This window comes from Thamnophis sirtalis, unplaced genomic scaffold (assembly GCF_051295495.1).
Source record: "Thamnophis sirtalis isolate CommonGarterSnake01/CBP01778 unplaced genomic scaffold, rThaSir2_p1.2 scaffold_1, whole genome shotgun sequence".
Lineage (NCBI taxonomy): Eukaryota > Metazoa > Chordata > Lepidosauria > Squamata > Natricidae > Thamnophis > Thamnophis sirtalis.
This window is the reverse complement of record NW_028261381.1, coordinates 162,633,755-162,655,676: the sequence shown is the minus strand read 5'-3', so window position 1 is coordinate 162,655,676 and position 21,922 is coordinate 162,633,755. Positions and strand designations below refer to the sequence as shown.

General features: G+C 46.8%; 1 protein-coding gene across 3 annotated transcripts in view; it reads right to left on the bottom strand.

The window, feature by feature from the left end:
• SSBP4 (single stranded DNA binding protein 4) overlaps positions 1–12,094 on the bottom strand; it is a 69,593-nt gene extending 57,499 nt beyond the window's left edge. For all 3 annotated transcript variants that reach the window (XM_087702232.1, XM_087702222.1, XM_087702226.1), the window contains exon 1: positions 11,802–12,094. In XM_087702232.1, the coding sequence (XP_087558358.1) occupies positions 11,802–11,857 (56 nt within the window). In that variant the 5' untranslated portion in view covers positions 11,858–12,094. The remainder of the gene's footprint in view (positions 1–11,801) is intronic.
• Positions 12,095–21,922: the final 9,828 nt, after the last annotated feature.

The following is a 21,922-nucleotide window of genomic DNA, read 5'->3' as shown; positions in this document are numbered from 1 at the left end:
CATGTTTCTCCCCAACCTCCTCACTGTCCGAATTCGCATCGATTAGGCCTCCTCCGAATTCCATCTACTAGCCAGTGCAAACTGGCAACTACCCGGAGGAGAGCCTTCTCGGTGGCTGCTCCGACCCTCTGGAACGAACTCCCCGTGGAGATTTGGACCCTCACCACCCTCCAATCCTTCCGCACCGCTTTGAAGATCTGGCTGTCCCGGCTGGCCTGGGGTTAAGATTCCAACCCCACCCGAATTGTGTGACTGTTGTGCTCTCTTTTAATATGTTGTATTGTTTCCATATTGGAATACTGTTTGTCTTTCCCCCCCTCCCTTTTTGAATTGTGAGCCGCCCTGAGTCCCCCCAGGGAAAAGGGCGGCATACAAATAAAGGAAATGAATGAATGAAATGAAATGAATTTGCTGCCACTGGTGGGCCACAACACAATCTGGACTGGCAGGAGAGGTGTGCTGAAAGTCCCATTGATCAAGGATCCAGGGCCTTTCCTGACCTTTGGAATACCGCCCCAAAGATTGGAGCCATATTTTGGCAAAGCCCTGAAGGCCAAGAAGTGTTTCTAGGCATGAGCACAGATGAGTTGTTGCAGCCCATGAAGTTCTTGAGTTGTATAGATGCATGTTGCTTGCATTTTGATTTTAAATGCTGCTTAAAAAATCGCTATGGTGAAATGGATGGCCATATAAATCAAACCAGATTTCAGATTATTAAACAGAACACAGCCGATGGGTTTTCATTGCATTTGCTAAAGCTCCAAGAAGAAGAAAAAGAAGAAAATGTGTTCTGGCCCTTTTGGCGTATGTTGATTTAGAACAGTGTTTTTCAAAGTTGACAACTCTGGACTTCGATTCCCAGAATACCCCAGTCTGCCATGCTGGCTGGGGAATTCTGGGAGTTGAAGACCGCACATCTTACAAGTTGCCAAGTTTGTTAAATACTGATATAGAAAGTATTTTGGGGGGAGTAATTTGTCAGGGGAGGGTGGTTCTTCCACAAAGAGGGTGGAGTCAGAGGTAACAGTGGGAGGAGTCCACATTTTTAACATTTCTCTTTTCTCCCCTTTCCTTTTTCTGATATTACTTTCTCTTTCCTGACCACACAAAATATAAAGTGAACCATTTTGAAGTGACTGATCTCTAAAAGCTTTAAATATTACAGCAGGAGTAATAATATATCCATTTGTTGCAAAATATACCTATCGTAAATACCTATTCCAAAATGATTGACAACCCAGCTTAGTTGCTATTTGTAGGAATTCTAGTCAATACCTGCACTGTCCATCATATCAAATATCCGTATTGCATCACGTCGTCGATATTCTGCTTCTCACAGACTGGATAATTTCACGAAGCCCACGTATGTGGCACAACGGAAGCAGCCCATCCCTTGCATTCAGAGATAGAATGCCTCCGAACATGGAGGTTCCACACATCCATCCTAGCCAAAAGCTTCTAAGAAGTTTTCTTCCTCCTCCGTAAATGTATCTACATCTCACATTAAACCCCCTCCAAGTCAGAGGGCCTCCCCAATCTTTTGGGGCTACCGGATACATTTGGAATTCTAGGCACCTACAGAAAATAGCTGCCAGGATGTGCATAGCAAAGCATGAAATATTCATTTACCTGAAGACAAACTGCCTTGCTCTGTCCTTTTTCTGAGCAGGTAGGCATATTTTTTGGAGGGAGGGGGGGGGAATCTACCAGGCTGCAGCCACTCACCAATTATTTATTTTCTGCCTTGGGGATCTACGTGGAGTCTAAAAACATTGATGCAATTTTTGATCAGGCTAGCTTCCAATTCTTTTAAAAAATTTAAAAATAAATAAAGAAGGTAAAGCCAAGTATTTATTATCAAGAAATCTTGATAGGGGAACATCTGGCCTGGAAAATCTATACCGCAGACTAGGATTAGGATAGTGGCTATTAATACCTGTTGAAACTAATGAATTCAGTAAATTAATTTTCCACTGCACTGCACTGCATTCCTTTAAACTGCCTGAAATGCCTGGCAGTTGCCTATGAAAATCGGTGGAGTCCTTTGGATTCAACCACAAACCGCACGCGGGAGCAGGGACAGGTACCTGCCTGCAATTCCTTAAAACAGCCACACCTATCCCAGGATTGCACAGCAGCTGCAGAGCCAAAGATGCAGCTGTTTCAAAGAGTCGCAGACAGGCTCTGTCTTTGGGCTCCTGTGCTGCAGAGCGCTAGCTTAGACGTCTCCACCAACTGTCCAAATTGTACTGCCGTGGGAAGAAAAGGCGCAGTTTCTCCCGGGGTTCCCAAAACTGTCTAGCTTTGTCCTCATCTCAAACAGGTGAAAAAACCCCCTCCCTACCTTCCTTCAAGTCAGTAGCCCCTCCAGAGCAAACGTGGCCCCCATGGCATAAAAGGGAAGCACGACCTCCTTTATTTTATTTTATTTTTCAACAGCATCGCTTCTACTCGGAATGGGCCCCTTTCCAGAAATCTATAGCTGCAAATCTAAACCTATGACTTGCTAGATTTATATCCCAGCTTTCCTTCCAGAGCAAAAAGTAATTCGATAGCAGCCTCTTCTCTAATGTTCGTTTCCACACACACACACACAAACACACACACACACACACACACACACACACACACATCCAGCAATTCTATGAAGGGCACCAAAGTCCTCCTCCTTCTGAATCAATGATATTTAAACATGTGTGAAGGAAGGAAGGAAGGAAGACTGGGTGAAGAATTAAGGCTGCAGTCAGGAGCCTTGGAGAATCCTTCTGTTAAGGGCTCCTTGACTCATATTCGGTTGCCATGTTTTTAGTTCCTAGCAGATCACCTCCATTTATAAAAATGTATTTTTTTAAAACAGGGGGAACAGAGTTTGCAAAGAAGAGAGGGGGATGCCAAAAAAACTCAAGGTGGTAGTTGTCACAATGCAGTCACAGCCCCAGCCTGTTTTGATGTGCGATCATCTTGCCTTTTTTTGATTCTCATACGGGCATTCTCAAAGCATTGAATATAGCTGTTCAAAATTTTATACGGGTAGTCCTCGAGGTACGACCACCACCGAGCCCAAAACTTCTGTTGCTAAGTGAAACATTTGTCGAGTGAGTTTTGCCCCATTTTGTGACTCTCCTTGCCACAGTTGTTAAGGGAATCATTTCCTTTGTTAAGTTAGTAACACGGTTGAGAGAATTTGGATTCCCCATTGACTTTGCTTGCCAGAAGATCTTAAAAGCAGATCATGTGACACTGCAACCGTCATAAATATGAGCTAATCGCCAAGCATCTGGATTTTGATCATGTGACCATTGGGATGCTACAAGGGTCATGTGAAAAACAGTCGTAAGTCCAGGGGGGATTTGATTTAAATCAAGATTTAAACCATAGTTTATATCACTAGTAAGAAGTCTTAATGCAAATCAACTCGATTTAAATCGTAATTTTTTAAAGAGCAACTGTCATCTCTGTCCCACAGTGGCTCTTCCTCTGACCCGCTGATGACTCACCGACAGACCCAATATTGCAGCATATACAGCTTTCATGCTACATAACTAAACTCCATTTCATGCTGAATAAACTAAATTATTAAGGCATCTTAAACAGAAAACTACCTTTAAATAGATTTTTACTCCAAAATATTTTATTAAAATGAATTTGATAAAAATAAAAAAAAAATCCGATTTAAATAAAAAAATCCGATTTAAATTAAAAAATCCAATTTAAATTTAAAAATTCGATTTTTATTTTTATTTTTTTTTAAATGGATTTTTATCCACCTTGCGAAAGTCACTTTTTTTTCCACTGCTGTTGTAACTTTGAACTGTCACTAAATTAACTGTTGTATGTTGAGGACTACCTGTATCAGTAGGATTGAAGTTTGAAGTTACAACAGCGCACCGGAGAAAAGTAACTTATGACTGGTTTCTCGTGTCCCTGCAGTCACATGATCAAAAACCAGGCGCTTGGCAACTGGCATATATTTATGACATTTGCTGCCTCCCAGGGTGATGTGATCACCATTTGCAACCTTCCCAAGAGGCTTCTGACAAGCACGTCAGTGGGGAAAGCCCAAATTCACTTCATGAGCATGGCAAAAATGTCATAATTTTTTTTTTTGTACTACACAATTAACGGCTGTATCAGTTAGCAACTGAAGTTCTCATTCCACTTGTGGTTATAAGTTAAGGACAATCCATAAAAGTTTCCAAAACTTTCACCTTGTCCTTCAGTGCAGTTCTCTGGCAGACGGGGCATGAATGGATTTCTCTTACCTTCACTACCTGTTCAGAACTGGGAGTGTGCGCACACGCTTGCTTCTGCTCATGTGCAGAGCGTGATTATGTCTGGGCGGGTGGGCGGAGCCTGCCACCGCCGCTACCGGTTCGGCTGAACCAGGGCGAACCGGCAGAATACCACCAGTGAGACGGGGCATGAATAGATTTCTCTAGACCAGTGGTTCTCAACCTTCCCAATGCCGTGACCCTTTAATACAGTTCCTCTTGTTTTGGTGGCCCCCAACTATAGAGGAGCAGTGTCTCGGTTCCTAAGACCATCGAAAATATGTGTTTTCCGATGGTCTTAGGTGACCCCTGTGAAAGGGTCATTCGACCCCCAAAGGGGTCCCGACTCACAGGTTGAGAACGGCTGCTCTAGACCTAGCTGAATAACATGACCACTAGACTGTTTTGACACTCTGTGCACAGAAAGGGTGTGTAGAAGATGACCAGGCTGAGCCCAAGGGAGGGGTCAAACACGTCATCAGTCTCGCATTCCATCGTGCCCACAAAAGATCCAAGTCCAGCCAAGCTTGAATTCCATTGCCTCTTATCTACCGCCAATTTGCTTTGATTGTCAGATTCTTGCAGAGAGATTTAGAAAACAATACATCTATATATTCATTTGAACTGCCTGGACTCCTGACTGTCTGTGCTTGGTAGATTTTCTGTATCTCTCTCCTTCTTCTTTCCTTGTGAGCCGTGGTGCGCAGTGGTTAGGATGCAGTACTGCAGGCTACTTCTGCTAATGATAGTTCGGCAGTTCGATTCTGACCGGCTCAAGATTGACTCAGCCTTCCATCCTTCCTAGGTCAATAAAATGAGGACTCAGATTGTTGGGGGCAATATGCCAACACTGTAAACTACTTAGAGAGGACCGTTAAAGCACCGCGAAGCAGTGTGTAAGTCCTATTGCTATGGCTATCCTCCATACAAGAGGATTGTAGTGCAGATGTTGAAGTGAATCACCAGAACAGTGTTTCTTAACCTCGGCAGCTGTGCGGACTTCAACTCCCAGAACTTCCCAGCCAGTGTGCTGCCAAAGCTGAGAAATACCATGTTCTAATCCACTTTCACCTATGGAAGCTCATAGTGGAACCTTAGGCAGGTCACTTTCTCTCAGCCCAGCCTATCCCACATGTTTGTGGTTATAGGAAAATCCCCACATGAAGTCTTGAGCCCCTAGCCCCTAGCAAAAGGGCAGAACATAAATCCAAAGAATAATGCTATTATAATAGGTCCGTTGCTATTGTTTTTAAAATGGAATATTCACAATACATGATGTGGATGTATCACATACAGTAGTCAACTCACTGCCCCATCTTGCTTACATTTTATCTAAATAATCAGGCACTCTCCTTGGGGTTTTTAGGGGTTTTTCCCAGCCATTGAACTCAAAAAAACCATTTAAATGGAACTGATGGTTCTGAGGTTGGGGCTTTCCGTGCTCAAACCAAACTCTGGAAACCTTTGCTAGACCAATTCTTGAATACAGCTCATCTGCCTGGAATCCACACTGTATATGGGACATTAACACAATTGAGCGAGTCCGGAGGTATTTCACGAGAAGAGTCCTCCACTCCCCTGCTATCTGATGCCACCAGGCTTGAAATTTTGGGCTTGGACAACCTAGAAGTACGCTGCCTACAGTCTGACCTAAGTGTAGTACACGAAATTATCTGCTGCAATGTCCTACCTGTCAATGACTACTTCAGCTTCAACCGCAATAATACACGAGCGCACAATAGATACAAACTCAAGGTAAAACGCTCCAAACTCGATTGCAGAAAATACGACTTCAGCAACAGAGAGGTCAATGCCTGGAATGCACTACCTGACTCTCTTGTTACATCCACAAACTTCCATAATTTTAACCTTAAACTGTCTACTGTTGACCTCACCCCCATTTGTAAGAGGTCAGTAGGGGCGTCCATAAGCACATTAGCGTGCCTAAAGTCCCTGTCCTACTGTCCCCATTTATTTGTACCAATGTCCTGTGTTCTTATCACGTTCATTCTTATTCCTGTTATCTTGTACATGAGCGACAAACTAAAATAAATAAATAAAGTAAAGTACTAGCTGCCTGAAACAGAGCAGGGGTTTCCAACCTTGACAGCTTTAAGCCTGGCGGACTTCAACTCCAGGCTTAAAGTTGCCAAGGTTGGAGACCCCTTGGCAATGTTAGAGGACACAACATTTCAGAGCCATGTTTTGCCAGTAGCAGCTATCTATGATATTAGTTCCTGGAGATATCACAGACTGGACCTGGAATTCCTGCAGATAAAAAACATATGTGCTCTACCTACTGAGCAAAACTCCTCTCTGCCAAAAAAATTACTTTAGCTGTGCAAAAAGAGCTATAAAACCTAGATACAGGCAGATGATCTAGCAACCAACTAAACACTACTGTATTAACCCCTGCACACACACATGTATTTGTTTGTTTGCTTAACAGATTTATATGGCCATCCATCTTGTAAAACAAAACTCCGGGCTGTTCACAATAATAATGAAGCCAAAAACAAGAAAACCACACACACACACACACACACACACACCAACCCACCATCTGCGATCCATACAATCCTCAGGTCCCAACTGAACCAGTGGCGGGTTTCACATTTTGTTACCACTGGTTCGCCCCCCCGCCCCGCTCGCTTCACACACATGTGCCCTTTCCATGCATGCGCCCGGCCTTCTGCTCATGCATCCAGCCTTCCGTGCATGCAGTTTGCTTGAGCCCATGCGTTCCGCGCATGCACCCAGCCTCAAAAATGTGCCTAAATGTGCCTCCTCCGAATTCCATCTGCCGGCCAGTGTCGACTGGCGACTACCCGGAGGAGAGCCTTCTCTGTGGCTGCTCCGACCCTCTGGAACGAACTCCCCGTGGAGATTCGAACCCTCACCACCCTCCAGGCCTTCCGCAAAGCCCTTAAAACCTGGCTGTTCCGACAGGCCTGGGGCTAAAGAACCGTGGCCCCCGTCTCGAATGGTATGACTGCTGTGTGTTTTAAACCATGTATTGTTTTGTGTCGTTTTTAATTTTGTCTGTATCCCCCCCTTCCCTGGTTGAGTTGTGAGCCGCCCTGAGTCCCCTTCAGGGGAAAGGGCGGCATATAAATAAAATCAACATAACAACATAACACATAAATAGGACGGCATAGAGCTGAGGCACCTGCAATTTCCACTACCGGTTTGGGTGAACCAGTCCGAACAGGCTGAATACCACCTCTGAACTGTACCCAACCGCAATGCCTAGAAGATCTGGCCCTTTATGGCTTTCCGGAAGCTAAAAGTGTGTTTGTGGGTCTACCAGATTCCAGAGGGAAGGATATTATCGCAAGACTGGCCGCTGAGTTCCCCAACCTGATGCCTGCCGAAAGTGCTAGACTTCTAGTTTGGATTTGGGAATCCAAATTCAACATAACTTAAAAGGCGTGAGGTTAGAAAAAAGTGTGGTCTACCATCTGGAATTCTCAAGACAGCAATTTTGCACAAGGCATAGTTTAGATGCGCTACTTGTCTCACATCCCCTTCAAGGCAAACTCATAAAGGCACCCAAATATATGGACATTCACTTCCAAGACAGAATTTAGGTAGTCCTTGACTTACAACCATTCACTTGCTTAGCAACTGTTTGAAGTTACAATGGCACTGGGGGGGGGGGGAAGTGATTTAAGACCTGTACTCACACTTACAACCACCGCAGCACCCCCAGGGTCATGTGATCAACTTTCAGGTGCTTCTGAATTGGCGTATATTTTATAGGGTTGCAGCTAATAGCAGTGGTAACTCTCTGCTCTCTGCAATCTTCCCAGCCAGCTTCTGACAAGCAAAGCCAATGAGGGAAACCAGATTTTCTTAATGACTGTGTGATTCACTTGCCTGCAGGGATTCGTTTAAACAGACATGGCAAAGCAGGTCGTAAAATTGGGCACGGCTCACTTAACAACTGCCTCGCTTAGCAACAGACATTCTGGTCCTAACCGTAGTTTTATGTTGAGGACGAAGGATCTCGGGATTCACCAAAGAACGCTCCTGGATTATTCAAGCCTTCCTATCCACATTACATGAACAAAGATGAGCGGCCTGCTTTATAGGAATTTTCTAGATGGATTTTTTTTTTTTGAAACCTCCTGAAAATACTGTATTTCTATCTCACACATACCCTTATTGATTAGCGTAGCTACTAGAGCTGTGCAGTGGAAATAATTCAGAAAAGATGCTTGATCAGAGCATGCAGGAATACAAGCATAGCACCTATCTATAGCTATTTAAAGCAATCTTATCCCCCCCCCCCCCAAAGGATTATAGCCTCTGCAGCTATTTCATGGTTCAGGAAAAAAGACACGGTTGCTTTAAAGCAGTGTTTCTCAACCTTGGCAACTTGAAGATGTCTGGACTTCAAGTCCCAGAATTCCCCAGCCAGCACATGCTGGCTGGGGAATTCTGGGACTTGAAGTCCAGACATCTTCAAGTTGCCAAGGTTGAGAAATACTGCTTTAAAGAGAAGCAGAGATGGGTTTAATTTCTGACTCTGTGTTTCATTGCACCTTTGCACAACTGAATAGGATGTATCACAGTCTTGCTAGTGACTATGCAGCCTCTCTCACCTCATTTTTTACTTTATTTTTTGGCCTCAGAGCACTGGCCCTTTTGCTTTCCTTAAGCGCTCCAGTTCTACCATTATCTGGGATGCAAAAATCCAGATGTCCATTGGACATGAGAAATGAGAAACAGAAAAATCCTTCATATTTTGCTATCAAGTGGTCATCCAACTTTCTACAGCCCAGATATGATGGGTTTACCTTATTAGACCCCACGTTTGTGATAGGTTTCCAGAGCCCCTGCCCAGATGCTGCCATCGCAATTGCCAACTTTCTCTCTCGCTGCTGTTTTGGTGGTTTTAAAACTGCACCTCAACAAGAAGGAATTAATTAGCTGAAGCTTTTCAAGGCATGGAGAGGAAACAGTGAGGAAAAAGCACTCCCTAACCAAATGTCTTCTGGCCAAACAGCTGTTAAACCAAAGGGGAAGGGCCAGGAAAGGGGCATAAAGAGATCCGTAGACCTCCGAGCAAATCTTCCAAGGACTTTATTAAACATATTTATGCAGCATTATGTAGTACTATGGCATCTGCCTACCATAAACAGATATCTTCTTCTGTAAAGGTAAAGATTCCCCTTGCACGTATGTGCTTGTCGTTCCCGACTCTAGGTGGAGGTGATGATCTCCATTTCAAAGCTGAAGAGCCAGCGCTGTCCAACGGCATCTCCGTGGTCATGTGGCCGGCATGACTAAACACCGAAGGTGCACGGAACACTGTTACCTTCCTACCAAAGGTGATTCCTATTTTTCTACTTGCAGTTTTACATGCTTTTGAACTGCTAGGTTCGCAGAAGCTGGGAGAAATAACGGGAGCTCACTACATTACACGGCACTAGGGATTTGAACCGGCGAACTGCCAACCTTGAGAGACCGCCTGCTGCCAATTACCTCCAATAGACTGATTAGATCCCACAGATTAGGCCTCCTCTGAATTCCATCCACCGGCCAATGCCGACTGGCGACTACTCGGAGGAGAGCCTTCTCTGTGGCTGCTCCGACCCTCTGGAACGAACTCCCCGTGGAGATTCGAACCCTCACCACCCTCCAGGCCTTCCGCAAAGCCCTTAAAACCTGGCTATTCCGACAGGCCTGGGGCTAAAGAGCTTTTGCCTCCCTTCTCGAATGGTATGACTGTTGTGTGCTTTTAAATTGTGTATTGTTATGTTCGTCTTTTTTATTCCCTGTCTGTACCCCCTTCCCTGATTTGAATTGTGAGCCGCCCTAAGTCCCCTTCGGGGGGGGAGGGGGAAAAGGGCGGCATATAAATGTAATCAATCAATCAATCAATCAATCAACCTTTCTGCATCTTAGGCACTGAGCCACCGCGGCCCTTCTTCTGTAAAGGTATCATAAAAGAGAATCTTCTGTTGCATAGGTCTTAGAATTTGTGAATGGCCACTGAAGAAAATAAATACCGTAGTCCAAAATGGTGAGCTCTGCCATATCCTGAAGCAGCTTGTTCCCAACAGGTATCTCCAGATGTTTGCTCCTAATTCACAGGTAGCACAGCTCAGATCTGTGAGCCATGTGTGTGGGCATAACAATAGAAGTGGTCTGTGGTTGGAAAAAATTGCTTAACATGCCCTATTTGACTCCAGTGACTAGACTAGAAGCAGCCTGCTGTATCTGGTGGCCTTGAGTTCCACATCTCCTCTTTACCAGAAAAGGGGGGGGGGGTATTGCAGAGACTTCATTTATGCATGCCTGCCTAGTCCAAAATCAGGGAATAGAAAACCCTCTGTAAGATTTGGGGGTGGGGGAAGCTCTGCAATACCAGCCTCTGTCTGGACTGTAGGAACCCCCTCCTCTGTAAATAACTTTGATATGCACGTTTTAATCCTTCCCCATTGAGGTCTGCTTCAGCACCCACCCCCCCTCTCCCCTATATCCTTCCCTCCCCCCTCCCGCCTGGAGTAGCCCCTACGTATTTCATAACCTCCTCGGCTCCAGCAAGCAAAACATCATCGCTGAGGAAAACTGAGGTCAACCCCCCCCCCGCCACCCCGAGGTATTCAGCGTCCTCATTCCAGCGCATACAAGCAGAGACACGGCGGTTCCATTTCTCGGGGGAGCGGGGGGGGGTGTAAACTCCACTTGTCACGGTCCTCCTCCCCCTCTCCCACCCCGATCGCAGGAAGATTTGGGGAAGGGGGGGGGACATACAGAAGGGGGTCTGTCGAAGACAGGAAGAGACACACCAGCCGCCCACGTGTGCCTGGAGCAAACAACTGAGCGATGCAGGGAGGAAGCGGGGCGGGGGGGAGGCACGACGGACGATGGAGGCGAAGCCGCACTCAGATGCAACCCCATCTGAGTGCAGTTTCGGGGGGGGGAGGGGGGGAGCTGCGCTTGGTCTCCAGGCAAAGGCCGCCCGCCGGGTGCCTTCCATCCCCGCACGTCGGGCGAAAGCGCAAAGTGCCCGGGGCTGTCCAACCGCTCTCTCTCCCAGGGATGAAGGCTGCGTGTGCGGGGGAAGGAGGACGCCTCCGACCTCCCCCTTCTCCGCCTCTTAACCAGGAGCAACTCTTCCGTTCTCGGGCGACCTCCCCCCTCCCCAAATTCCGAAAGACCCTCCCGTAACTTTCCCACCCACTCCTCGACGGGGCTCCCCGGGAGCGCCGAGCTCTGACTCTCCCCCAACACGACCCCCACCCCGGCAGGCTCCCTCGCGCCAAGGGGGAGCCCGCCGGCGCCCAATCCGAGGGAGGGAAGGAGGGGGCGCGCTTTTCAGGGGAGGGGGTCGCGGCTGGAGCGACGCGCGCGCGCCCAACTCCGGCTTCAAAGTTTAAGCAAGGAAGAGCGGAGAGTTGCTTGCAAGCGGGAGAGGTGGGGTGCCGAGACGTCCCCGTCGCCCCCGGGGAGGAAGAGGCGGCGGAGGGGAGGTTGAGGGCTGGGGGGGGGGGTTCGTCCGGGGAGTGGAGCACTTACTTCTCGCGCGCTTGTCCGTCGGAGGGCACGCTGGAGCCCTTGCCCTTGGCGTACATGGCTCGGGGGGGAAGCCCCCGCCGCGGCACCTGCCGTTAGAGGAGCTGGAGGTGGAGGAGGAAGCGGTCTGGGGATCGGGGCCGCCGCCCGCAGCAGCGCTGGAACCCCATCGCGCCGCCGTCGAGCGCCCCCCGAGCTAGACTGAGCGCGGAGCCTGCGGACGCCACCCCGACTGAGGGAGGCTGGGCGCCGCGCCGATGGCTCCGGGCTGCCTCCAAAGAGCGAAGACGGCTCCGGCGGACCCTCCCCTCCCCGCGATCTCCCCTCCCCTCCTCGCCTTTCCGTGGCTGTTCCAAGAAAGGGGCCTCCTCCCCCTCCCTCCCTCCCTCCCTCCTATCGCCTGGGCTCTTAAAAGGGCGATGCCGTTTCCATTCTGGAGGAAGGCGAGGAGGAGAAGCGGGGGCCGCTCAAAGCCGCCGCCGCCGCTTCGCGCTTCTTTCTGGGTCTCCCGGGTTATAGAGCTGGGCTGATTTATGCGAGCAGGCTGGGTTCCCGCTCCACGGTTAGCCAAGTCAGATGGAGACCTGGCGGCTGCGCTTGTGAAAGCGACCAGCCCTTGGAGAGTGCTAACTTCGGGGGTTTAGAGGGGAGGGGAGGCTTGGAAAGCTTATGTGAATCCTGTCCCGTCGGGTAATTTATGGCTTTAGTATATTGTCAGTATTTGAGTTAACTCTGCGAACAGATGCAAAAATAGGGGGGCCGTTTTTGAGCTTGAAACTAAGGTATGATCTTGGATTCTACTGGTCGTCTTCCTGCCTTGCAAGGGTGTTGCAAGACAGAAACAAAAATGTTATTGGAAAAAGGATATATGTAACTGTAATAAATTATAATGTAAAGTAAAAGGTAAAGGTTCCCTCGCACATATGTGCTAGTCGTTCCTGGCTCTAGGGGGCGGTGCTCATCTCCGTTTCAAAGCCGAAGAGCTGAAGACGTCTCCGTGGTCATGTGGCCAGCAGGACTAACCGTCAAAGGCACATGGAACACTGTTACCTTCCTACCAAAGGTGGTTCCTATTTTTCTACTTGCATTTTTTACGTGCTTTCGAACTGCAAGGTTGGCAGAAGCTGGGACAAATAACGGGAGCTCACTCTGTTACATGGTGCTAGGGATTCCAACTGCCGACCTTTCTGATTGACAAGCTCAGCGTCTTAGCCACTGGGCCACCGCATCCCTAAAAAATGATAATGTAAAAAATGAAAAATGATAAATGTAATCTACTACAATATTGCCCAGGGAGAACCCAACTAAGAATCCATCTTAATAGCTTCGATAAATAAATGTAATTACTTAAAAAGGGATCGGAACCCAAGTTCCTTACTCCTTACAGGTTTTATTGTTTCTAGCTCCACAGTGTTGAAAAAAATGACGTGAAGGGGCTCACGTCTTTCACCCGTTTGTCTTTCAGCAGATAACTCTGAAAAAGCAGAAGGAACCCAAGGATGGCCTCACATCGGAGCTTCCATCAGGGGCTGCTGGTTACTAAGGCGGAGCGAAGTCAGGCTAAGGTGCTCAACCTGTAACAAGAGTTTTCCCGTACTCTGCTCTCCTGCACACGCACATTAGTTGTCTTCAGAGCTGGAGACCAGCTGTGAAATCAGCACTCCCGTTGCACCATTTAATTCATCCATGAGGTGCCGCACCTCCCTGCCCAGTTTTCAACCGTTATGGGAGAGGAGCCTGGACATCTCAGTCCTCCTCCTTCTCTTCCTTCCTCCTCCTCCTCCACCTCGTTCAGGCACAGCAATCTTAGTCTTCTGGAAGAAGAGACACAGTTATCACCAGAAGGCTGATATTCCCACTGATGCATAAACCAAAAGGCCCTGTAAGCTGCCCTGCTCCCCCAGAGGGCACAAGGGCTGACTTTTCATTTGAGTCCCTTCAATGGAAATTGTCTGATTTAAAGAAAAATAAACACTCCTAGCCATGTAGATAAACCCAGCCCATCCAAAAAAGACAAGATTTCCAGCCAGTATTGCACGTAAACTCTGCTCACAGTCAGGAGTTTGATCCTGATCGGCTCAAGGTTGACTCAGCCTTCCATCCTTCCAAGGACGGTAAAATGAGGACTCAGATTGTTGGGGGTAATAGGCTGACTCTGTAAACTGCTTAAACATGCGTGCTAGTCCTTCCTGACTCTAGGGGGCAGTGCTCATCTCCGTTTCTAAGCCGAAGGGTCAGCACTGTCCGAAGACGTCTCCGTGGTCATGTGGCTGGCATGACTAAATGCCTAAGGTGCACGGAATGCTGTTACCTTCCCACCAAAGGTGGTCCCTGTTTTTTCTACTTGCATTTTTACATGATTTCAAACTGCTAGATGGGCAGAAGCTGGGACAAGTAATGGGACCCCACTCCGTTACGCAGCCCTAAGGATTTGAACCGCTGAACTGCCGACCTGATCGACAAGGTCAGCATCTTAGCCACTGAGCCACTGCGTCCCTTTCGCTTAGAGAGAGCTATAAAGCACTGTGAAGAAGTATTTATTTAAGTTTTATTGCTATAATGGTTTTTCTATTGGCGTGAGTCTTGAGTCTGAAAAAGCTGGACCCACCCAGGAACTGCAGAGAGAAAAAAATCCTGAAGAACTCTTTCCATGTATCCTTATGGAGAAAAAAATTGGCCAATGACTTCGAATGTTGCTGACTGTTCCATTCTAAGTCCCTTTCCTGTCTCTTTTGAAGTCATGTGACCCAGAGTAGAATTATCAGCATGGTTTCCTATCTTGTTTTCTTTATATTTTGTCTGTTTGACTGAGCCTATAAAACAATCCACATTGTTTTCAATCCAGTACAGGTAGTCCCTCAACATACAATCACAACGTTAACTGGATAATTCCTTGTTAAGCAACATGGTCATTAAGTGAGTTGATTTTTTTGCTGCAGTTATTAAGCGAGACATCGTGTGACCATGATTTGTAACCTTTCCTGCTGGCTTCTCTCTTGATTTTCTAGACCAGATTTCCTGTTAAATTTTAATGTATGAATTCTCGCCATTCGGCGAATACTTCTACACCCCCCCTTTTAAAAAAAAATATTATAAGAACACCAAAAGGATTTTTATCTAGCTCATACTTACTCTTCTTGAATTATGTAATAGGATTACTTGGCCTGACATGGGTTGGGGGTTGGACTAAGAGAGGGTGTCAAACTCGATTTCATTGAGGGCAACATCAGAGTTGTGTTTGATCTCAGGGGGCCAGGGTGGGTGTGACCAGCATGACGTCACATGTGGCAAGTGGGGGGATGTGGTGGCCCAAGTGCTCTGCCAGCGAAAACGGGCTCCCGAGGTCCGTTTTTGGCCTTGACGGCCTCCAGCACCCCTCTGCCAGTGAAAACAGAGTTCAGGAGGGCCACGCATGCCCCTCACAAACTCTGTTTTTACTGGCAGAGGCACTGCGGGCCGGTCCTTTGCTATTTTCAGGGTGGCCCCATGGGCCACATCTAAGCATCCCCTGGGCTGGATTTGGCCCCCAGGCCTTGAGTTTGACACCCTGGACTAGATAGATAGATAGATAGATAGATAGATTAGATAGATAGATAGATAGATAGATAGATAGATAGATAGATAGATAGATAGATAGATAGATAGATAGATAGATAGATAGATATTTTATTTGTATGCCACCCTTTTCCCTGGGGGGACTCAGGGCGGCTCACAGTTCAGGGGGAGGGAGGACAAACCAGGTTAAACACATAAGACAATACATCGTTAAAAGCACAACATTCATACAATTCGGGTGGGGTTAAGGGCTTTAGCCCCAGGCCTGTCGGGACAGCCAGGTTTTAAGGGCTGTGCGGAAGGTCTGGAGGGTGGTGAGGGTACGAATCTCCACGGGGAGTTCATTCCATAGGGTCGGAGCTGCCACCAAGAAGGCTCTCCTCCGCGTGGTTGCCAGTCGACATTGACCGGCTGATGGAACTCGGACTAGATGATCTCCAAGGTCCCTTTCAATAACAATAGCACTTAGACTTATATACCACTTCATAATGCTTTACAGCCCTCTCTAAGCAGTTTATAGAGTCAGCATATTGCCCCCAACAATCTGGCTCCTCAATTTATTGACCTCGGAAAGATGGAAGGCTGAGTCAACTTTGAGCCGGTCAGGATCGAACTGCCGACTGTCGGCAGTCAGCAATCACCACGACCCTATGATTCTGATTCCGGTATGGTTGTCTTAAAACAGAATTGTGATTGAGCTATATAAGTTGAAATATGCAGGCCTTCCACCCCAAATGTAAGTTCTTAGTTCTTTTTGGTCTATTAAGTCTACCTAGGATTACATTTTGTACCTCCTGAGTGCAACAGGATGCTTTCAGGAAGACCATTATCAACCCACAAATGCAGCTGAGACTTCCGTTCATGTTCCCAAGCAACCGGCTCTCAGTAATAAGAACAGAGAAGGATATTTCCTCTCTGGAGGTGGTGACATAAAGCCATCATATCTAGTAGCCATTTAGAGCATTAAACTTTCATGGATTTATTCGATTGCTTCTTCAGCTACCCAAGATGGTGCCCATCATGAAATCCTGAGCAAATGAACTCCACAATTTATTTATGTGGGTATCAAGAAATAAATATATTTTACCCAAGAGAGCCTTCTCCATACTGTGCAATGAGGTGGGTATTTCATTTCTCCCACATTTACTGAGATGCAATCTTTGCCAAATAGGCCTTCCAAGAAATTATGCTTGGTCTTCTGGATCATTTTTCCCCATATAGAGCAGTGTTTCTCAACCTTGGTGACTTTAAGACCTGTGGACTTCAACTCCCAGAATCCCCCAGCCAGCTATGCTGGCTGGGGGATTCTGGGAGTTGAAGTCCACAGGTCTTAAAGTCACCAAGGTTGAGAAACACTGCTATAGAGAGTAGAGGATGACACAAAAGGATGGACTATCTTGGCTTCATCCTAAGCAAGTGGGAAATGTTAAGTACGGTTTTCTAGTGACTTGCAGAATGCCTTTAACATCATTCAGTGATTCTTGGGAGAGTCCTTGACTTACAACTACAATTGGGACCAATATTTCCATTCCTAAGCAGGCAGTTGAGGGACGTGGTGGCTCAGTGGCTAAGACGCTGAGCTTGCTGATTAGAAAGGTTGGCAGTTTGGTGGTTCGAATCCCTAGTGCTACATAACAGAGGGAGCTCCCGTTACTTGTCCCAGCTTCTGCCAACCTAGCAGTTCGAAAGCACATAAATGCAAGTAGAAAAATAGGAACCACCTTTGGTGGGAAGGTTCCGTGCGCCTTTGACGTTTAGTCATGCCGGCCACATGACCACGGAGATGTCTTCAGACAGCACTGGCTCTTCTGCTTTGAAATGGAGATGAGCACTGCCTCCTAGAGTCAGGAACAACTAGCACATATGTGCGAGGGGAACCTTTATATTTACCTTTTAAGCAGGCGGTTGCTAAGTGAGTTATCTCTGTTTCAGTTGCTGTTAACCTTCTTCCTTCTCTCTCCAGATAATGAGCAGATTTTTTTGAAGCTGCTTTGGGATGAGGTTGGAATACTTACCACAATGGAGAATATTTGTAGCTCAGGGTTGAACTGCTGGCTTCTGGGTGATTTTTGAACTTACTCCCGTTCTTGCAAACATTTTGTTATCAGACTAGGTAACGCCATCAGTGTAGGGGAATGAAGAGCACTGGTGGTTCATCCTTTTTGAATGGTGGTTGATCATTTTTAGTTGTCTGATGCTGGTTTCTATTTTTCTGGCTAATAATTATGGGATGAGGATGGGTGTGTTTAAATCTGTTTACCTCTTCATCTTCATTGCCTTCTTTCTTGAGGAAATGTAAGCAGTAGACGGAGCTTCTCACATTGTGTTTATGGATTCCGATAGAAGAGAATATCAGGGTTACACTGTGGTGCTCTCTGAGCTTAGTTGTTTTCTCGCAGACATTTTATTACCCAACTGGATAACATCACCAATGCTAAAAAGGACTGGGCTTTGCTATCTGTTTATATGCATGTGGCTTGCCCTGGAAGTGTTGGTAGGAGTATTTTGGGTGGTTCCTTGATTAGGCTGTGGTTTATTGACGTGGTAGTTCCTTGACCGGGGTATCATTTACTACTTGATGTTGATCTCTGTTTATCTAAGTGTTGATCGCTAGTTAGGAGGTGTCGTGATCTTTTAGGTTTTGGGTTAAATTCATGTGGCTGATTCATCTGAGTGAAGAACAATTAAATAAATAACGGTTCCACCACAAATGCGCGCACAACAAAAGCGCGCCTGACTAAACCACGGTGTCTAAAGCGCGGTGACAAAACCGCGCGACGAATTAGCCCTAAAGCGCGCCGACAGAAGCGCGCTGTAACGTAACCCTAAACCTAACCCTAAACCTAACCGTAAACCTAACCGTAAATCTGACCTTAAATTAAATCGCGCTTCTGTCGGCGCGCTGTTCTCGGCACGCTGTTGTCGGCGCGCTTTTGACATCGCGGTTTTAGCGCCGCGGTGTTGTCGGCATGCTTATGACGTTTGCGCTTTTGTCAGGTCACGTAAATAACTATACACCTCAAAAGCAATGCAGGAAAAAGCAAATATTCCAATCAAGACTGCTAGGACAAGCTAGCAGATATTTTTTTTAAAAAAAACACAGCAAAGTCATTCCACCATGCACTGACAATGTTACCCACCCTGCAGTGGTGGGTTGCAGGTGGTACGCCCCGGTATGGGTGTACCGGTGCCTGCTGGGAGCACTGGGTACCGTTCCGGTACAGTGCTCCGGAGGGCCCACTTGCCCTCCTTACATGTATTTGAGCTCTTTGGCGCTTCCGCACACGGGCACGGAGCATACGGTGCCTGCGCAACGCTCCGCCAAGCAGCTGGAGTGTCGCAGGAGGTAAGGACGCATGTGCGTGCTGCGTGTGTTGCTGCGCACGTTCATGTGGTGGACGCTGGGCCCTGTTGCACCGTACCGGTTGCAACGGGATCTGGTACCCACCACTGCTAGACTGGCCCCAAAGTGTCTGCAGGAAGAGGAGCAAGATTAGAGGAGCAAGCTCAGCACCAACAACACAACTTACAACACTCTTTTCTTTGGGTTCGGCTAACAGTATTTTAAGGCCATCTCATTCATGGGCTGGAAACAAGAGGAAAGCGACGATATGGGGCACGAGGGAGGGGGCTAGGCATGACTGGGTCACATTCAGGTTCATGTGGGCACCTGGCCTATAGGCTGAATGTTGAGGGAAGTGATCACGTACAAGCAGTCCTCCTCCACTTACAAGAGTCCGTTTAGTGGCCGTTCAAAGTTACAACAGCACTGAAAAAAGTGATATGACCATTTTCCACAGATACGTGACCGTTGCAGCATCCCCATCAGTGGTGGGATTCAGCCAGTTCGCACCTATTCAGGAGAACCGGTTGTTAACTTTCTAAGCAGTTCGGAGAACCGGTTGTTGGAAGAAATCTCATTTTGTTTTTTTCCACTTTACAGGGCTAATCCTATAAGGAAGGCAGGAAGGAAACATTCTGGTGTTGTTTGTAGCTTAATCTTTATTGCCCTGCTTACAGAAACTGCCTCTGGTTAACCCTGATTACATTGTAACAGTTGATGCAAAGCGCCCATTGACGTGAGTGACATTGAGTTGGCCATGCCCACCCAGTCACATGACAACCAAGCCCCACCTACCCAGCTGGTCATCGTGGCACGACAAAACCGCGCTCGTCAAAATAGCGGTGATAAAATCGTCATCACCGCCGCGACAACAGCGCGGCAACAGAAGGGCGCTTTAAAACGGCACCGCAGCAGAAAGCCGATTTCAATTAAGGTAAGGGTTAGGATTAGGTTTAGGGGTTTGTTTTAGGGTTAGGTTTAGGGTTAGGTTTAGGGTTAGGTTTAGGGTACTGAGTGCTTGGGAATGCGCAAATTTGCCCTCTGCGATTATGTCATTGCGGTAGGGTCGTGTTTTTCCTTAGCGCTTCGAACAGCACAAATTAGTCTTCGCGCTTATGTCTCCGCGGATAAGGGCTTCGCGGATTTGTGGTGGAACCGCTGGTCATTAGGGCAGAGAACCGGTTGTTAAATTATTTGAATCCCACCACTGATCCCCATGGTCACATGGTCAAAATCCGGACACTTGGCAACTTAACACATGTTTATAACCGTTGAAATGTCTCGGAGTCATGTGATCACCTTTTACGAACTTCTGACAAGCCAAGACAAGAGGGGGTGTCAGGGTTCCAAGTAACACCTCCCACGAAAGAAGGCTTGAAGTTCCTCAAAGTTCTATTTTATTAGAGATGTCACAAGGACACATCTGGGAAAACCCGACTCTGAAAGCTTCCAGGTTTTCCCCACCCAAAAGAAAGTTGAACTCCCTGCCCAGCACCCACATGTCCATCACATGTGGGTCCAATCAGGCACCATCCAAAACTGGAGATGCCTCCCAGTCACACCATAGCAGCTACAGGGCAAGGCGTCCTTGACTCTGAGAAAAGAATGTTATTTTGACTATATATCACCCATACTCCATCTAATCCCCCTTCCCGTTTTTTTCCTCAGAAGCAAATGTGGCAGGCCTGAAGGCCCAATGTAAAAGATGGCTTCCAGGTCTGACAGGGGGAGCCAAAACCACTTAACAACCAAGTCATTAATTGAACAATCGCAGTGGTTCGCAAGAAAGGCTGTAAAATGGGACAAAACACACTTAACAACTGTCTCACTGAGCAACAGAAATTGCGGGCTCCATTGTGGTCGTTAGTCGAGGACTCCCTGTAATTCTGGAGTTCTTGATTTTAAAGGAAGAAAAAGCTACCTATAATGAGCACATTTTAATAAGAGCAATAAGTAGAATTCCTTGAGAGGGGAAAGCTAATGGGAAAGGAGTTCAGAAAAGGTGGGAATTCATACTAACGGCATATTTGCAATCAGTTCCAATGGAAAAAATAATGAGGACAGAAAAAGAGGCCAATGAGGTAACTAAAAAAACTTAGTAAAAATGCGAAAACAGAACAGGGCACAGGCCAGAAGTTTTTTAAAAATAAAGGGGGTTGGGGGGAGAATTCAGGTGAGGGGGAACTAATGATTAAAATAAGCTGAATTTGGTAATGGTTGTTAAGAACAATGAAAAGGAGGTTCTTTAAACAGGGTTTAAAAAAGAAGGGAAATGCAGACAACAAAGAAAAGATAGAACTAATCAGGTCTTATTTCATCCCAATCTTTTCCAAGCAGAAGACTAAGGAAGAGAATAATGCTTGAAACGGATACAAATGTGGTCAGGGAATACCAGATTACTTTTAATGAATTCAGGGACGTCTGCAGAATATGGTGAAAAAAAGGGAAAAGAAAATGGCAGCCATGACATCGTGATGGAGATGCATATAAGAAACAGATGGAGCTTTGGTTGCATCATTGTTCCCGCCCTCTTGACTTTTTCTGACGGGGGTGCAGGGTGGACACCCCTGAATGAAATAAAATCTTCAGGGTCCGATGAATTGCAATCTAGGGTACTGATGGAATTTCCTAATCTTTAGGTGAACCTCTCTTTTGATGAACCCTGTAATCCCTTACTTCGGGTGGTGTCAGGGTGACTGTATGGAGCTGAGCATTTACTGCCAGATGCCCTTCCTGACACCTATGCAGAGTTTGCAGCAGATATTTTCTCTTTGCGCTCTGATAGCAAAACATCTGTTGTGTCTAGGATTGAACTCTCAACCTTCCAAGTAGGGCCACCGTGCCTCTCTCATGAACCTCTATGCATTTACGTTTGAGAAGTTCTGAAGAATGAGTGACGTTGAAGGTTGAAGGTTTATTGCATTTATATGCCGCCCTATTCCCGGAGGGACTCAGGGCGGCTAACAAACCCAAAAGAGGGGGGGGGGAAACAAGAAGGTAATACAACAAACAAGATACAAAGAGAATTTTAAAAAAAACAACAGTCACACAATTCGAGGGGGGGAAGGGAACTCGTCAACCCCAGGCCTGCCAGCACAGCCAGGCTTTAATGGCTTTACGGAAAGCCTGGAGGGAGGTGAGGGTCCGAATCTCCGCGGGGATGTGGCAGGCAACTGGCGGATAGCAAATGAATTTTATTTTATCATACTTCAGAATTGACCATCTC